The 19,480-nt window shown below is 41.9% G+C and overlaps 1 protein-coding gene across 4 annotated transcripts in view; it reads right to left on the bottom strand.

Moving 5' to 3' along the window:
- LOC119166429 (elongation factor-like GTPase 1) overlaps positions 1 to 19,480 on the bottom strand; it is a 409,196-nt gene that overhangs the window by 154,130 nt on the left and 235,586 nt on the right. The window contains exons 4-15 of one of the 4 annotated variants that reach the window (XM_075891603.1): positions 19,087 to 19,214; positions 17,695 to 17,832; positions 14,023 to 14,118; positions 12,083 to 12,198; positions 11,172 to 11,295; positions 10,564 to 10,643; positions 9,914 to 10,050; positions 7,620 to 7,739; positions 6,978 to 7,077; positions 5,696 to 5,820; positions 4,004 to 4,155; positions 3,770 to 3,911 (exon numbers count right to left, since the gene is read on the bottom strand). The exons of 2 other annotated variants lie outside the window; for them this stretch is intronic. In XM_075891603.1, the coding sequence (XP_075747718.1) occupies positions 3,770 to 3,911; positions 4,004 to 4,155; positions 5,696 to 5,820; positions 6,978 to 7,077; positions 7,620 to 7,739; positions 9,914 to 10,050; positions 10,564 to 10,643; positions 11,172 to 11,295; positions 12,083 to 12,198; positions 14,023 to 14,118; positions 17,695 to 17,832; positions 19,087 to 19,214 (1,458 nt within the window). The remainder of the gene's footprint in view (positions 1 to 3,769; positions 3,912 to 4,003; positions 4,156 to 5,695; positions 5,821 to 6,977; positions 7,078 to 7,619; positions 7,740 to 9,913; positions 10,051 to 10,563; positions 10,644 to 11,171; positions 11,296 to 12,082; positions 12,199 to 14,022; positions 14,119 to 17,694; positions 17,833 to 19,086; positions 19,215 to 19,480) is intronic. One more of the 4 variants, XM_075891605.1, reaches the window with a different exon arrangement.

Here is a 19,480-nt window from a genome sequence, read left to right as displayed (position 1 = left end):
TCAAAGCCGGTTTGCATGCGTACGAGCAGCCGGGCCAAAAATAGAAAGAACACTGGTTCGCAAATTGAACCACCAGGAAAGTGCCAGTCTTTCCGTTCTATTAACAGCAAGTTTCATGGTGCGCCCTTGAGCTGTAATACCACTGATCACTCAACCCACGACAGATTTCAAAGCAATGAGGGAAAGGTCGGTCGAAAACGTCGCCGGAAAAGGAAGAAGCGTACGCGAGGTACAAAGCGAAGGGGTGAAAGAGGTAGCAATCAGCCGGGCGAACGAGGGAAGAGTGGGCTACCGACCAGTTCAAAGAAAGGTCCTTTGTGGCGGGCAGTAAGGCACAGACAGCGAAACGGTAGGCCATAGCGTGCATCTTCGCGGCGGTATGCGCGGGGGAGATTTAGAGCTTTTCGGGGAAAAGAGTGTCGACGTGGTCCTAGAAGAAAGACCACAATAGCTAAACACCGCTCGGCTAGATCAAAGAGGACACCGTCGCTCTTTCCCTGGCATTGCTCGGTTTCCCTCCGCCAGATTGACGTGACCCGGTACAGTTGTCGTTGCGCGCACTGAGAATTGAAGTCTATGAGCATGTTTTTTTTCCTTTCGTCGGTTGATTTCTGTTTGTATATGCGTATTTCATTGTATAAGAAGTGTATTTTGAATTATTTTTCTTTTTGCTTGGTGCATTGGTTGTTTTACTTGTGTAATGCACATTGAAAGATTGCCCTACAGTAAAGGAGCGCACCTGTTTTGTTTTGTTTCGTAGTATACATTCGTGCAGTGTATTCTGTATTGATGGCTGCCGTACACGGCTATTTCCTCTTCTTGGTTGTATGGCGCATTGATACTGTTGCGTGTAAATGAAGCTGGTACTCTAACAATTGTTTGTTTTTCCTTTTGTTGTTACTTTGATGCACTCTGCCTATGTATGTTGTGTATGAGAGGGACAGTCCTCATGCCTCGCTTGTTGGTGGTGTTTTGTTCCTTGTTGTCGAAAAAATTCCCCTCCGTGTAAGCAAATGTTATGAATAACATTCTGAAAGTGGGGGGCAATGTCACGGACGGCTATTTTTGGCGACAACACGTCACGGCAATTAACTGGCGCCGTACTCCCCGACTGACCGGGAGAAACGGCGGCGTTTGAAAGAGAGCCGAGAAGAGCAGAATGGGGTGCTCTTCTTAGAACGTCGCCGCCGACGTTTGATCCTTTTGTAACTGCGGCGGCGTCTGCAAGGTCGTAGAAGGCCACGGTATACCCCGAAAAAGGATTAGACTACGAGACGCCACGGCTGAGAGCTAAGTGGTTGGCCGTTCCCACGGGGAAAAGCGTGGGAAACGCTCTGGTGGCCAAGCCGTATGACAACAACCCGACAGGTTGTCACTCTCGCTAGTTGAGGTCCCTCTCCCAATTAAAAAGGGGTGGGGTCAAAATATTTTTGGGGCGGAGTTTCCCATCAATTAAACGTGCATGATTGGACCCAGGTAGAGGTCTCTTGTCCCCAAGGGAGAGAGCGAGGAGACACGAGGGGGATTTAAGCGCAGGATTTTGCCCTGCTAGGCAGACTAGTCGCTGACCAAGATGGTGTAGAAACAGATCAATAAGCATCTCTTCTAGAAGTTTTTAGTGTGGCTCTGTATCGGCTGGCCACCTAAACTTAGCCGTTCGTCTAGTTGTGACGCGAGATTAACGTCTGCAACGTAGACATCGGGACTTCGCCTCGAGTTAGCTCAACCTGCTCGAAGTCACCTGCAAGCACTAGCCTCCCGGAGCCACCAGCGTTGCAACACCGCCGACATCGCAGTCGTGCCAGAACTCTCTTCGACTTCTCGCATCCGATCGTCGGGGACACAACGCTGCCGGTCATCACACGTATGCCTTCACCTGTTTATATCTTCGAACTTTCTCCTCCGTCGTTCTATTCTTGTTAGTTTGTGTAGTTTGTAATAGTTCTCTCTCGTAAGCTGATTTATTGTTTATGTAATATATTTCTTTAATTGTATCAAGTGTCGTTGTATTTTGTTAGTCGTATAGAAGTGTTGTATTAGATCCCGTGTGCTGCCATATCACTAGAGTAAAGTTTGTTTTGTTTTCTCACGTCTCTGATCTCTTCACTGTCTCTGCTTGCGTATGGAACGAACCAACCTGCTGTCATTCCCGTCGCCGACTTCGCGCTGGCGACGCTAGAGTGGCAGCTTGTAACAATGGCCAAGGCAGCACCGGTGGAGATAGGCGAGCAGACAGGCTCTGAAGCAAACAGCGAGCGTGACAGGGCATCGGCGTCGGAATGCTTCCGGCCAGAACGGTAGATAACACGGATATCGAATTCTTGTAACCGCAATGCCCAACAAGCGAGCCGACCATTAGGATCTTTTAGTGACAATAACCAGCAAAGCGCATGGTGGTCTGTCACAATATCAAACGGACGTCCATATAAATAAGGCGTGAATTCTCTGATTGCCCAAATAATGGCGAGGCACTCTTCTTCAGTGACACTGTAATTCTTCTCGGCTTTACTGAGGGTGCGGCTGGCATAGGCGACGACGTACTCGTCAAAGCCATCCTTGCGTTGGGCCAGAATGGCCCCTAGCTTGACACCACTGGCGTCCGTATGAAGCTCCGTGGGAGCAGACGGATCGAAATGTCGGAGTATGGGAGGCGTATTATGACTGGCAACGAAACACCGAGGACACAACGTTGTTTGACGTTAACGACATCCACGACGAGGGTTTGTGAATGACCGCCATGCAACCAGTTCGACATGAGCATCGGGACGATGCACTCTGGAAAGGGGGGCAATGACACAATGTGACTTCAAGTTACACGCGCTAGCCGATACTTGTGCCCTCCAGATGGTTTGAGACGCACGAGCTTGCGGGGCCCAGCTGCGCGCGAACCGTGTTGGAGAAAAGAAGAACGTGGAAGGAGAAGCAGAAGTGAATCCTCGAGACAACTAGGAGATTTCGTTCTAGCTGTGTTATTATTCTCAAGCACAAGTTCGCCCTGCCTACGTTAGCGTATTAAAAGTGTTCATTGAACCGTGCATTACAATATAAAAAAATAAGCACACGAGGCCTTCAAGGAAAAAGTCTTTGCAAGTAAACAAATGTTTAAAACGAAGCACATGCATGGTAAACCGTGATGCTTCTCAACTGGTATAGACTGCTTTGTGCTGAAGGCACATACCTATAGCAATGAAGCAGTTGGAAATTCATGATTTCTTTAAAAGGCCTGATCAGCAGTAAGTAGCCAGCAAACTTGTGGACTTTACACCTCTGCTTTCTGTCTACACTGTGTAGCTAGGCCTTAAAAACACTTAAAAATTTGTTTGATGTGATAAAATCAATGCCTAATTATAATGTGTGGAGTCACCTCACCCTGAGTCATTTATCTGAAAACTTTTGATAATTCAAACTTCTTGATAATTCAAACAAAATTCAGGGGTCCCGTCAGGTTTGAATTAGTGAGAGTCAACTGTAATAGTTTGGTGGTGAGTTAAGTAGCGCTCTCCTGTGTGAACATCAGTTGCCCTAAAGAGCTCCTCAGTCGCAGTTATGGGCATCTGTAAGTCATGGACGCAAACGCTGTCTTACTTCCGCTATACAGATTACATCGATGCAACTTATTAAATGCACATTGCAGTGACATCAGATCTACTATTGCAATAGGCTATCTATAAAAAGTTTATCAAGCATCTTGACTTTATGCAGAGTACATCAGAAACCACATAATTCAATAATTAATGTACTAGACAAGAAAACTTGCAACACATCTCACCAAGGATATTCCCAGCAGGAACACGCTCCAGCTGCTCCAGTTCCCTTCCCATGAGCAGATAGAGCCTCTCTACTGTTGCAACAGTAACGTGTTCTTCTGGGCCTAAATCCTTCAGCCTCCGGGCAGGATCGACAGTCTTAGCCTGTAAGGCACAAGAGAGCAAGCAACTGCACTGATGCCAACAAGGAAGACACGTGGGAATTCAACTAATAAATGGCATGCAAGAATACCAACCTTCTCAAGAAATTTTGCTGGGTCATGCTTTGGACCAAGCACATATACTCGCTGGCCTCGTTTCAGCGTGCCACTGAACACGCGACCAAATGCAATAAATGTCGATTCGTCCTCGTCTCTCTCTTGAGACGCTATCTCCTCTTGGACTGCTACTTAAGAAGATTAAAAAAAAACAAGTTAAGCCACATGCGTGCTTGTAAAAATGTAATGAAATAATTTGACAATTAACACAAACTGACATGACAGCTGAAGCTATTAAGACAAGTAATTTTGACATGACATGTCAAAATTACTGAGTAATGATGAGGCATGTATGCTGACCAATTTGTCACTGTTCTGCAACACTGCAATGTTATATCAAGGCATCATAGGATGATGGAAGGCTGACTAAACTTGCAATACTTCAATTCTAACTTGAGGGAAAATGCGAGTCAAAAAACGGAAGTATATTCCAGAATTAGATATTTTTTGTTTTTACTAGTTTTCACAGGTTTAGCATCTCTACTTTCTCAATTAAAAAACAACTGCAAGTTGTAACTAAACGTGAAGTACGTTAAAATCGCTTCTATAGAGCACAAAGTGGCTACTAAAAACTAAGCAGAGCTGATTGTCTTAAGTCCCCTAGAAATTGTCACCTGGATGCTTGCCATTGCATTTCACATGACGAGTTCACTTAAACTACATGCTAAAAATAACCATGACTGCCAAGGTCTCATGATGGCAGCAATTGTCTTGAAAAACATATCTTTTCCACATATACGAGTTTTCACATACTCCTCTGAAATGCATTTTTCTCAAAGTCCATTTGTGGGCAACCTGTTGAGTTTGGAAATCATGTTTTTGGCACTTCTGAGAGCCCGATCGGTATGAAATTTTTCTCACATATTTCTTACAACAGTGCAAGTATCTCCTTTTACACTTGATATTGTCTGTATAATTATTACAAACCTAATGTAAGCAATTGATGATATGTGGGGTTTAACGTCTCAAAACCATTATATGATTATGAGAGACCTACTGGAGGGCTCCAGAAATTTAGACCACTTGGGATTATTTAACGTGCACCCAAATCTGAGCACACGGGCCTACATTTCCGCCTCCATCGGAAATGCAGTCGCCGCAGCCGGGATGCGATCCCGCGACCTGCGGGTCAGTAGCCGAGTACCTTAGCCACTAGACCACTGCGGCGGGGCTAAAGTAAGCAATTATTATGGGCTAAGAATTCTAACACTTCTCACAGTACCATTTTTCTTGTTCATTAAAATGTCTTATATGCACTTTCTTGATAATTATTTGCATATTACAGTTAAGAGCAATATGAGTCAATAATGCCTCAGAACCATAAATGTTTAGTGGCAGAAAAGATTTAATTTGTTCAAGAAGAGCTATACTTTACACATTGTCATGGCATAAAATGAAAACTGTGCAACTTACTATAGAACAAATTACCTATTTGAAATCAGCATCAAAAACCTATATATACAACAAAAATTTCATGGCCTCAGGTTCCAAATTATGCAACTTTTTTTAGAACAGCACCTCCCCTTGATGAGAAAGTAAGCCTAAGGAAAAGCTTTTGTGGCATGTGCAAATGCTGAAAAACAAAAGCAATAAAGAAAAAAGGAGACTGCTCTACATTATTATACTGATGAAAAACGAGCACTGGAAAGGAGTTAGAAAGTCAATGCACACCAGATTCCCCATTCTTCTGCTCATCAGGAGTTGAAACCGAATCTACAGCAGCCAAGGCCATTCTCTCTGCATGTCGTTGGCGAGCTTGCTCCCTTCGCTGAGCTATCTCTTCAAGACTCAGCAGCCTGCAAGAATGGGATTGTAGGATGTTGGAGCAAGCTGAAGTTCCTCATTGAAAGACTCAGTCAAGTAGATATGACAACTAAAGGCGAATGGCAGCGTTGTGTGGGCTGTCTACATTATCACTGAATGCTTTGAACTCGTTTGTTCAGGAACACAATGAGAGATGCCAAACTAAAGCAGCACCATGATTTCATAATGAATTAAAAAAAGGAAAACTGTTGTATATCAGCATATATATCATTGTTGCCAAGTGCTGATAACTTGGCAGTGGCTGTGGTGACGTCGTCAGATAAACCACTGTGAAAACCACTTCAACAAATGAAGCCTTGCTCGCTCTTTGCCTTGCCTTATAGGGGGCTTTGCCTTGCATTAAAATCAAATGTATGACTCAGATAACGCCATTTTAACATAGCACCAGCTAGTCAACAGTGATGCCCATTGAAGCTGACATGCCTCTTGCAGAAGCAGACAAAGGTAGTCAACCAAGAACATCATTAGCAGCAGTTTATAAAGGCTGTATGTGGTTTATTCACAGCCAGCTGGCTATACTTCTGATTTAACTTATCGCCACCTACTTCAAATTCTTTTGCAGTTTTCACATCATTGAGCTAATGGGCATTATAGTTAAACCCTTTTATAAGAAGCATGCTCTGGGCAGCAATTGTTGTCTTTTATATGAAATGTCTGTAATAAGCATGGTACGATGTATGCATATTCATATCAACCTGTATTTTACTGTAGGCACACCGGTGTCTCATACCCATTTGTCCCTTATATCAGCGTCTCTTATAAAGGGGTTCAACTATATACAGTCCAGTGTGGGACGAGAAAATATCTGAAGATGAAAGCAAGCTAATGCGTAAATATGAACCAAGTGTTTCTAAAATATAGATGAAAAAAGGTTTATGAATAAAACAAAACACCTTCTCTTCGATGATACTTTGGCCAACAGTGAACATGGCGACTTAAATCCGAAAATGGTGTCTATTCAGCATAGCATATTGCTCTCCCCTTCACATGCATATTTTGTGGATGCTCAATTATCCACTACTAGCTCAACTCTTCACATTCACATGAACATAGACAACTGTTAGTACTTTTTAATGACATAACTACATGCAATCAAAGAGCAGCTGAGAGCTAAGCAAACAAGACAAACCTTGTTCTCTTCTCGGGAAGCTGTTTTGTCTCCACTGCGACCATTTTGGAGATGCAAACAATTACCGGAGCTTCATCGCATGGCGAACAGTCTAGAAAAGCTGGTGTAAAGAATGAGATTTGCTCGTCATGAAATGCAATGATTCGGCATAAATAAAGAAAAAGCCAGAAGCAAGAAGAAATGTGCCATTAAGAACACAAATCACTGCGTGAAACGCACATTGTGTTCACTTGAATCGCACATTGTGTTCAACTTTTGCGTATATATGTTATCGTTTCATGTCAGACGTTGCTGGTGAATAACTGTGTTTTAGAGAACGTATTAGCAGATAAAGAAGAAACAAAACTCTGTTAGGTAATTTCTTGTGCTTCCAGCCGTAAACGTTGGCACAGGAAAATCGTACAAAAAGGTAATGTATCAATGAGGTTCTACTGCATTTTCCATTTTGTTGTAGCATTAAAAAAACTAATGGAAACAAAATAGACAAACTTTACTTTATTTCGTTAAAGCTATATTCATTAAATAAAACAAGTCTTCAGAAATGGTAACTTGTCAGAATTCTAGACTTTAACGCCACTTTCTCACAAAAACAGTACAAAAACTTTCTATTCGGTTATCCCTCAAGGCCAGCACAACAAGTACCTTTTCGCAGCTGACGTGTCTCTTCTGGGAGAGAATCAAAGGAACGAGATGGTGGGCACATTAGTGCCTCCACTCTCGCTTCAGGAAGCTCAGCCGGACTGGGAATCAGCATTGTCATTTCTAAAAGAAAGTAATAAAAAGATGGAAATTGAGAAGCAAGACACCTTGAAATAACATGCTTTCTCCATACTACTGTATTGCCCCCTCCTTTTCGTGTGTCGATTTACCACCACAAATGCACGTACATATAATGAGCTAGTTCATCCAGCGTTGCTTATAAATTGGCAGGCCTCACGAATAGAGTGTTCTAGGTCGATATTTCCACCAACTTGTTTTGCGAACAGAGGCATACACAAAGAGAGGTGGGGGGGGTGCCTACCCCGATCACTTGAAGAATTCTGCCCCAGAACTTGACTCAGTTGGACCTTTCCTGTCATTTTTTTATTACCAAAGGTTATGACTACACACGTTATCTGACAATAGCGGTGATCGCGAACCCATGATCTTGCACTTAGAGAACTGTTTACACTTCCCACCTTTACCCCTGGAAAGCAGGGGACCAATGGCAGATCACTGTCATTGCTTCGTTTTAATGCAAGAGCGTTACAGGCCTTGTTTCGCAGAAGTTCCGCCATCGGCGCTGGCTGTCGGCAAACAATCGTCTTATCCATGACGAAAAAATCCAAATGCAAATAAAGTAAATGATAAATATATTTGGTTCGGGTGAGAATCAAACCCAGGCTTTCTGTGTAGTAAGGATGGGCACTACCAGAGAACCAGGCAATCGCTTGAAACTGCTCCGAAAAAAACAAAAAAAACTATATGAAGGTCACGCAGTGGAAAGAGTCTCCTTAGTGCATGCACTAGTACTGCGTGGAAGAAGCGTACAATTGTGCCAGGCATCAAAACATGCGAATCGTGCAACAGGTGGGCATTTCAAATGGCCAGCAATTGCGAAGCACGCAGGTATGTCTAATCATCATCAGCTTCAAAAGCATCAACTAAGTTAGCAGCTGCATAGATTGGTTTGTTGCGTTACGGGCATGTAGTGCGGTCTTCATTGATTCACAAGAGAAAGAATTATGGTGTAGTGGGCAGTCTAACGGTAGGCATTCCAAGATAGTTTGAAACAGCCAATGTTATGCACACGGTTGTTCCTTTTCTTACAGTACAGTTAAGGCATGCTCCAGTGTCAAAGCGAGATTAGCAACTGAGAAGGCAATGTGCGGGGGCCCTGATTATGCTATCGCGTTTTACTTTTGAAGGCAAAGCTGACATGTCCTTCAAATTTTTATTTTCGAATCTGGAACTTGTTTTCATTCGGACTCAACCAACGAATAACTTTCATGAAAAAGACAAAAAGAGAGGTCACACAATGTTTGAACTAGCATGGAAATTTCCACATACAGCACTAATGGCATAAAAAGTGCGATGCAAGCTCCTATAGCACCAATATTATGTGCCAGGTGAGTTCACTCGTCCTATTTGTGATGACAAAAAGTCATGCACCATTACTGGCCTTGCCTCTACAAGCAGTTCATCATCTTCCTATTTAGATCTTTAGCAAACCAATTGTATTCTATGTTAAAGATGATTTAACCCTTTCCTTTCTAAGTTTTATGGCTGAAAATGATACAAAAATACAGCATTTTCTGAATTCTGAATTTATCTTGAGAAAATTGAAAACAATATTCAAAGATGTTTTATTGAAAAGATCCATGCAAAATATATTTTCTAAAAGTATGCAGAAGATTAGCTTCCCTGAACAGCACCCCATATCGTGCCCTAACCTCTCCAGTCTTCGGTGCCGAAAATGTCTCCTTGTAATTTAAAAAAATAATGTAAAGGCACAAGTGAGTCAATGAAAACAAACCTTGAATGTGCCAGTATGGGTTTACTTGCATCTAATTATGTGCACTGCCAATATGTAGAGACAAAGTCATTATCCGAATTCATTGATTTTAGAGAAATATGCAACTAGAGAAATATGCTGCTACGTAAAATCACTGCCACACTTACAGGAGAACTGAAGTTTTTTTCTGTTTTACAACGCTCTGGCAAACAAGTACATTTTTCTTCTTTTCTTCTGAACAGGACTGTTGCTGACACTTATCTGTCACTTCGATAGGGAAATGGTCAAAGAGTGCCTGAAACCTTAGTATGTTGTCTATCACATGAAAACAATAATTATTACGTAACAGATAGCAGGCTCTGTAACAATTTCTATGTTTTAGTCCTCGCAATAGTGTTTACATAATGGTCCCTGCTGGCCTCAATACGTTGGCCACCATTACCTAAAAAGGCATCAGCCAGTGGTAGCCATTGTGAACATAAGGCTTGCAGTTGGACACGAGGATCATTGTGACGAGCATCGCGTGCGGTCAACGTCACACCAAGCGACTTCACAATTTTCTCCAAGGCCAGCTTGTCACTGAAAGAGAGAAAGACAAAACAAACATGCTGCTTTATAAGAAGTTAGAATATGAAGTCAAGATCTTGTTACTAACATTTAATGAAAAAGATAGACAAAAGTAAAATGCAGCAGAAAGGCCATTTTTAAGCTTGAAATTGAGCAGCATGCATACGCCCAAACTTCTGGTGTAATTGATGATAAATCACCAATAAAAATAACAACGGCTTGTTGATAGTTGCAGCTGCAGAACACATATGTTGAAACATTTCAGGAATGTTTATTTCAAGTCAATTATGAGACTAATATCGCACAGTAGCCCACAAACTGTAAGAAAGGCCATATTGATGGGCTTCAAGCCTGAGGTACATTTGCATGCAATGATATATTCAAGTGCGAGGATGTTATAGTGTGCTATACTTAGTACTGTAACAAATGACTCGACTACTGTGAGTACCGCCAGTTTTGCATCACTAGGCAGATCAAGACTGAACACTGCAGTGCACTTATTTAAGTAGGATGCTGCATACATACCGTCTACAGCACACAGCATCATAAACCTCCCAAAGGTTTTCCAGAATCAGCTGGGCAAACAGAGGCTTCTTGCACTTGGCCTTGAAAGGACGCCAGAATGAAAATTTGAAACAACTGACCAAGATGTATATGTCTTGAGATGTCTAATTTTCATTGGAAACAATGCGTCGAGATTGGGGGTGAAAAGTAGTCGAAAGGATATTGTGAATGAGACACTTTTCAGGGTAGTCGACTCAAACTCCAGTACATTTTACAAGCCATACTGTCATCATATTTTCTTGGCATCAACAGTGATCTTCACTAACAACTTTTAATCATACATTTTTTCCCCAGAAATGCCAAGCATGGCACTGAAGAATAAGGCTTGGGTCAGCCAATGACATGCCTGAAACACTTGCCATGGAATGACCCCATGGCAAATGATAACTTGCCGTCTTTGGAAAGTACAATCTATATGAGTCAACAGCATGTTACACCGGCTTGCTGTAAGAGAAGCTTTTCTTTTGTTTTCGCTTGTTATTTTCAAGTACAATGAGCTTCTGATAAAAAGAATTCTGCAGTGCCAGGATTAGGAAATAATTTCAAGCTGGTCATAAACCGTAGCTTACCTGAGCCCCCTTGAGGATGCGCTTAGTCTTGGCGTTAAGATAGTAATCTCCCCAGAGCGTTTTCTCAAGAACTTGTTTCTTCATGCCCAGCTTCTCAGCATACAACTGAGCAAACTGGGATGTACTGAAGACGGCAAAACAAAGACACAAGAAATCATTGCAAATGGCTTTGTGACCCGCCGGTTAAAGGTCAGTTTATGGTCTATCACACATTTAATTGTGCTGATGTAGCTTTTAAGCGGAATGAACAAGCTATTTGATGAAAAAACAAAAATAAAGTTGCCGTGGTAGAGCACACAAATCTCTTTTTAAAGGTGTAAATATTCGAAGCATTTCTAGCACATGGAACAGTCATATATAAAGTCATAAAACGAAGAATCGGTCTAAGATCTGAATGAGCACTCTTGCCGAAAACTGTGCTCAATTAAAAAAAATTCCTGAATTGCACTTGCCAAGTATTTCTGTGGAACGTGCCCCCACAAAAGTTCCGTTGACAACAGTTGAGTGTCTTGTTAAGATCACAGGAGATATATGAACTTATAAGGCCATAACAGAAAGGTCTCCTTCACTTTTCTGCGATCACAAGGCGCATTTCTCTGCTAAAACTTGATGATCAGAGGCTTTATCTTATACTAATTAATAGTCACTTTTTATCACTGGCTAGGCTGCACTGCAATCGAATGACAAGTTGATAAAAAAAGGAAGCATTCTCATAGCTCAACTGTTCAAAAACACAGGCAGAAGGCAGACTCAGCACACATGATATATGGTTTTGCTGACTACAAAACTGAGTGGGCTCTCTATTATTACTTCTATCAAAGGTAACAAAATGGGCTAAAATGTGCTAACCTTAACAACAAGAATGCAAGTTGCAAGGCTCTACAACAAGCCAACAAGACAATTAGCTATACCTGAATCCCCAGCCATCAACAGCACTGGCAAATACGACATTTCCCTGCTCTGGGGAAAAGTACAGTGTGGAGTCATCAGCGTCATCAAGACCACTTGTCCAGTCAAAAACCAGGGCCTTTAGAAAAAAAGACATTTAGGTACATATCAGAAAAAAAGAAGACATTTATGAACATATCAGAACACATCTGTGTAATTAGTATACTCAATGATGCTCTATCCTAAGGCGAGCTTACCGTAATTACTCGAATCTAACATGCACCTTTTTTCCGGTTAAGCGAGTTCATAAATCGCATGCGCGTTAGAATCGAGTACAAAAAAAAAAATGAATACGGTCATTGTATTGCCATCGGCACTTCTGAAATGGCCGCCCCCTACGTGCGTCGGCATGGCGCGTTGGCCATTTCTGCCTATGTGTTTCCCATGTGCGGCACTTCGTACGTGTGCTGAGGAGTTCGTCATCTTGTAGTGCATTAGCTTAGACGGCATGGTAGGGCCGACTCCAAAAACTCGACGAGTGCACCACAATGCCGGTTTTAAAAGTCATCGCGTGTGCCGAAACGGACGGAAATCGGGCTGCATCGCGGTCGTTCGGAGTTCCCGAAACGTGCGTGCGGGTCTGGCGGACACAAAAGCAGAGTATTGTCGACAGCAAAGATTCACGCAAAGGCTTCAGTGGACCACAGCAGGGTCGGTTTCCACAAATTGAAGAGCTGCTCGGCGAGTTTCCACAATTGAAGAGCTGCGCAGCACAGCGGCCCGTGACGACAGAACTGCTTCAAGTGCAGGCTATGCAGTTAGCCTTAGAAAAAGGGCTAATGCGCAGCCAGTTTAAAGTGAGCAGGTGCTGGCTAACTAACTTTATGAAGAGGAAAAGCTTTTCCCTCCGAAGGCGAATGGACATATGCCGGAAGTTGCCGGAGGAGTACGAAGAAAAGCTTCACAGTCTTCAGAGGTTCGTCCTAAACTTGCGGCACAACAACGGCTACCTGCTTGGGCTAATCGGGAATGCCGATCAGACGCCTCTTTAATTCGACATGCTTGGCACCAAAACCGTCGAGGAGAAGGAGGCGAAGCAAGTTCGTGTGCTGACATTGGGCCACGGTAAAACTAGAGTGACAGCAATGCTCCGTTGCACGTCAGATAGGCACAAGCTTCCCCCGTACCTCATATTTAAACGGAAGACGCTCTCGAAAGAAGTCGCTTTTTCGAGTGGTGTGATCGCGCGGGCCAATGAGAAAAATGGGTGCGCGTTGCAATCGATGTCTTACCTTTTTTTTTTTTTTTCGTCGTGGAAATCGGGTGCGCGTTACAATCGAGGGCGCGGTAGAATCGAGTAAATACGGTAATCAAGATGTTGCTCTATTCAACCAGCCCAAATGCATAAAAACTGAATCATTTGGTCGAAAAAAATTCATGCGACTGAAACATAATTAAGGAATTAGAGCATGCCACCTTTTGAATACCTGAATGAGAAATCCAAGCAGGCTTCAACTATACCTATCACTCTTGGTTTACATAATGCGACTACGGTTCCTCATTTATCGTCCACTAGTTATCTTCAATTTTGAAGAAAATGTTCTGTAATCCTCCACAAACTCTGCAAACTGCGTGAAATAATGTAAATACTAGAACAACCATGATTGCAGTCATGGCATGATGAATATGGCAGTGTAATATTGTTACAATGAAGATACAAGGATCGTCATAAAAGTATTCTGACAATAGCAATGACAAAAATGGTAAGCTCATACCGGTGGCGACAAGTGACCATGACAGTATGATGGCAAAACGATCTGTTGCTACAGTGAGATATCACACAGTGCACAACCAATTAGCAATTAATGAACCATAACTCAACATTGCATGCTACTGTTCTAATGACAGATATTCAGCGCAGCATGACATGTGTAACAAATTCGAAGCGTACTCATCAACTCACATCATCAGAGTTCTCAGTAAAGTTGTCCGTAGATACTTCGTTGGACGTTTTTTCCATCACATCTGCAGCAAAAAGCTCGCCAACAACAGCATTCACCTGCATAAAAGCAACATACAAGAACGTCGCTTCATAGGTTTGTATATAGTGTAGCGAGCTATTTTACAGTAGAGCCGAAGTGAGGTTTTGTAACCCCTTTTGAGCAACATGCTTAGTATCAACCACCAACGCATCACTTCAGACCAGAGTAGGTTACTCGTATGACACTGAACCCGCTACGATAGTTGCTAGCAAGTGCTTCAAGTGCTGCGTAGTTGCATGGTTACAAAAGGTGCTACCAAGGTTGCTATGCACTCTTCATTATACCAGAAGTATGTGAACATATTCAAAGAAAAAAAATACAGGTGTTCGGTGATGAGTCATGCTGACATAGCATCATTCCTTTGTGTCATCCTCCTCTGTGCAGCTTTCAGCATATACTTGTCAAAACAAGAAAGAGAAATTAAGGCAGCTTGGCACTGGGAGTGCCAAAGCTGAAGGAAATGCTGAGCAGGGCAGCCTTCATTGTTTCTCTTCGGTTTTCTCTCTCTTTCCTCCTTTTTCTGTTCTCTTTCTTCTCTTCTTCCCCCTTTCCTGTATTTCTTTCCCTCTCTATATCTATTTATTCCTTCCTCTCTCTCTAACTATTTTTTTCTTACTTGCTCTTTCTATTTCTCGTTTGCTTCCTCATTTTTCTATTTTTATGCAGCGGAACCTTGGTCGTACGAATCTTGTCGGGTAACGAAAACTATTCGTGTGATCCGAAACTCGTATCACCAGAAAGCATAGAAGATCAGCATGCGACAAATGAAAGCTGGCGTATATTTTCATTTATTGTTTCTTCATGATTTCCACCATGTCAATTATAGTTCAAACTACTTCAAAAACTTGAGGCCACCTTAGGAAATTCTACTGTTCTTAACTGGATCAAAAATTATCTTACTGATCGTACACAGTATGTGGAATTTAACGATGAAACCTCTGCTACCACTTCCGTTACATCTGGAGTTCCGCAGGGCTGTGTGCTGGCACCTATTTTGTTTTTTCTCTTTATTAATGATTTGCCTACAAATATTAAGGAAAAAATCAAATTATTCGCGGATGACTGCGTGCTATATCGAGAAATAAACTCAACGGAGGACCATGTAGCTTTAAATAGTGCTTTACAAGATGTTTTCTGCTGGTGCCGTAAATGGCAGATGTCACTTAATGCAAACAAGTGTACAATTTTATCAGTAAGTCGAAAAAAAACTAGGTCAAATTTTCTTTACACTATCAATGACATTCCCATAACTAGAGTAAATCAGCATAAATATCTTGGAATTATTATAACTGAAGATCTGAGATGGGACGCACACATAAGTTACGTTACTTCAGCTGCACTACGCCGCTTGTTTGCACTCAGATACCGGCTTCGCCAGGCCCCGCCTTCTCTAAAACTGCTTGCATACACTTCCCTTGTGCGATCATTACTTGAATACGGTAATATTATTTGGTCACCATTCACAAAACAGCAAATCACGAAACTGGAAGGAATACAAAGGAAAGCTATGAGGTTCATTTACAAGTACAGACATGCAGATTCTCCGACTAAACTAATTAAAAAAGCTGGATTACTTACTCTAATGAATAGAACAAGGTTAGCACGTGCGAAATTCATACATGAATTAATCCATGGTCATTTAAACATTGATGTATCCGCCTATCTTACGTTTGATCAAACTAGAACAACACGCAAAAACACCCAATGAGACTTAACGAATACTCCTTCAACACAAACTGCTTTAAGTACTCATTCTTTCCGATAGCCACTAATGAATGGAATAAACTGGATCCGAGTATCTCCAGCACTACCGAATGAGCAAAATTTCTAACCCTTGTCGAAAATGAACTTTGTATTATGCAAACAGAATCACCTGGTTGATTTTAATATGAGTGTTCGTGCGAACATTGTACGAGCGAAGTATCATGTCATCATATTTTTTTCTTTAAGCAATTTTTAGTACTGAATCCAGGTGAAGAGAAATCGCTCTGTTGATTCTTGAACATGTTCCTGTTTTTCAGTGTGTATAAATTTGCCCTTCCTTGAAATACTTCGCCACATTGTAGGGTAGTTTCTTATTGCTGTAATTTCTTGTTGTGTTTCTTGATGCATATGCCAATATGTCAACCAATGTGTCAACCAAGTCGCTGCATTTATTTTCTTCTGACAACTTTTCTTTACACTAATGTTTTATGCCTTCTTTGATCTGAAATTGTTAAATGATCCGATTCTGTTAGTTTCATTCTGTACTTTATCGCGATGTATGTCTTTATTGTGTACTTATTCGAATTTTTATTGTTCACACCCTTCCTGCTAAAATCCCTGATGGGATTGGCAGTATGTTGAAATAAATAAAATAAAATAAACAAATAAATAGTACTTGTCATAAATATAAGGCAGTCGCACGGAACCAGATAGGTTACGACGCCTGAACACTAGTAGCCCTTCTTACTCTTGGCACACTTTTTCACACGACACCAGGGTACTGTGGCAAAAGTGACCTAACAGTGTCGTTGCACAGAATGAATGAAGGCCTGAAAATTTTAGAACCATTGTCCTTTGTTGTTATTTTCTCATTGCAAGAGGTTTGCCCCCGGCATGCTTACTACCGAATTTCGCTGCGTTTTCCCCATGCAAATAGTAGAGTTGGCCGATGCGCACTTCTCCATCCAACGTGCGTGTTCGCATAAGGAAGCCTAATTCCTTCGCCAAGACCTTCCTGTCTCGGTTCTTGTCTACCTTTCATAGGATGTTTGACTGTGGGGACATGGCTTGCCTTGACATGGCAGACACGTATTAACACAGTACAATGTTGCCGCCTTGAGCACAGCAGCGCAAGTCAGGGTGTAATAAAAAAAACAACGATGCCAATGCCATCTTTATTGTAAACACGAAGGCACGCGTAGGCGCATATGGGCCTCAATGATTCGCATGCACATATTGCTGTGACTTCCCTAGCAGAGCTGGCAATATCTGTTCAAACCTATGCTGGCATATGTTTGTATCAAATGTCATGAGATGAAAAATGGTTCGCAGCAACCATATTCCATCACACTACAGGCTAATGAGCCTTGGCAGGGAATACAAAAAGATTTCTATCATCCTGAAATTCGCACGAGCAGTGATCCCAACAAGATTCCACTGTATGCTGTTTTGCATGCATTACATTAACACCCGAACCCCTGAAGTTCTCCGCACTTATTACCGTCAAGACACTTGAAGACCATAGGAAGAAGATGTCTCTTAGGCGAAAGCGTGCACTGAGTATGCTACAGATGGCTATGCCATTTGTGGTTTTGCTTGCATTACGCCAAGCTACGACAGGATACGGTGATGACGGGATACAACCGCCTGGCCCCCTAAAGTGCGCGGCACTTTAAAGAAAGCGCTCAGATCCCCGCAACAGATCACCGTAACTCCGCTAACACTAGATAAATTCTAAAAGCCTTTGCAACAAGCCATTCGTGAAGAAATAAACAGTGATAGGTCATTATAAAATCACTTAGAAAAGTATTTCAAGGCCCCCTTTAAAGCTACTGATGCAATGTCAAATCTACAAAAAGAAAGTAATGAGGTAGATGTAAGTTTCTTGCCTGTTCAAGGATCTGCTGGAGGTGTATATAGGCATCCAGAGGTGTCATTTTTTTCTCAAGGATAAGGCGATCTATCTTGTTCAATACCAACATCGGCTTCAGGTTTTCGGACCAAGCAAGGTTCAGGGCCACCTTAGTCTGGGAAGAAAGGACACCATGCATAATTGTACATACATATATTATCACACCATCTGTTATACGGAAAGTAGAAAAATGCTGTTGCAGCACTGTGCATCCATCTCCAGTCCCAGACAATCATCCCACTAGGCAGGCATCAGAACCACCATAACCATCCTACTTTTACGCCTACATCAGAATAAAATATATTTTCGACAATCTCCAGGCAGTTGTACGCTTCTTCAGATGGCTCCCTCCTATTGTAAATTAAAGGGATGCTAACCAAAAATTTCTTAAACCAAGATTGTCAGCCCACTGAAAGTTTGGATGTTGAAATTGGTTGACACAACTTCATTTTCAGGGAGAAACTAGTGAAAAATAATGAATTTAATGTCTTTTTCACAAACTGCGACATCTAGTCACCCCCCCCACCTGTAAACTAGAAGAGATGAAGTTTAACTGGCTAAAATTGGCATGCCAACTGTGCTCCCTGCACAACTGTTTACCCATCAACATTGTCAGTTTGCACTTTCATCTCTCAACCTGCTTCTCTCCAACTACGCAAACCAGTATAAGCCAATACAAATGGAACCGGCTGCAAATGAAGCCACAGCCGCACTGTTACTTTCAGCCACATACTTGCTTTCACAAGAGGGGCTTGCGACATTGTTGCTAAAAGTGATTATCTGGAAATGCAGCCCAATGGGTTAAAAATACAAGAAATGCAAACAGAGGAGTAAAGAAAAGAAGTGTAAATTAGGGCTCGTTTTTCTTTGTTAGACACAATATTACTCACAACTCTAAGTTCTCATTAAACTAGATAGTAAACAAATAGTTGGAAGGCACTTCAGGTGAGGGAAGCAGTATGTGTGCACACTATAATAAGGCTACAATGGTGAAGCATTCACTATGATAATTATATACATGACAATGCATATGGAACAATGCTGTTAGTGGCAGAAGAATGACACACTTCTGGTTTCATGTTGCAATGACCCTACTTTACTGATCTGATGATTCACACTGATGAAGGCAGCATTCATTTCAAACATACAATGGTATATCGCATAACTCAAGTTTGTTGTTTGAAGGTTCAACTGTAATCAACATTGCTTCAAGTTATGAGGAAGTAAAAGCCTCAAGAGTAGCAGAAACGTCTGGCTTTTCGTTGTGCAGGGGTCACTAAGTAGTGGTATATGATATGTTTCGCTTTAATTACAGTGATGCCAATGCAGCAAGTTCACTGGTATCAAATTATTTTATAGTTACACTCACCTGAGCACAAACACCCTCCACAACATCAACAACAATGACAGCCCCATCGCAGAGTCGAACAGCTGCCATGACTTCACTGGTGAAATCAACATGGCCAGGCGAGTCTATCAAGTTGACTAGCAGGTCTCCTGAAAATGCAAACGCAATCAATAGAGGCCGGATTTCAGGCACTAAAGGAGAGCATGTTTTAAGTGCTGGAAATGGGCTTGTAGAACCATGTTTTAGGCCTCTAACATCGTGAACATAGGCACAATAAGTTTAGAAATAGATACAAATGATTTCAAATGATGTGCATGACCTCTAAAACATCATTTTTTTACAATGGCGCAAAGGTTATAACAATTCATTATAAACGTGCAATTTCCTTTCGTGCCGAACAGTTCGCATAACACGG

This window comes from Rhipicephalus microplus, chromosome 1 (assembly GCF_043290135.1).
Source record: "Rhipicephalus microplus isolate Deutch F79 chromosome 1, USDA_Rmic, whole genome shotgun sequence".
Classification (NCBI taxonomy): Eukaryota; Metazoa; Arthropoda; class Arachnida; order Ixodida; family Ixodidae; genus Rhipicephalus; species Rhipicephalus microplus.
This window is presented reverse-complemented; position numbering and strand designations above follow the sequence as displayed.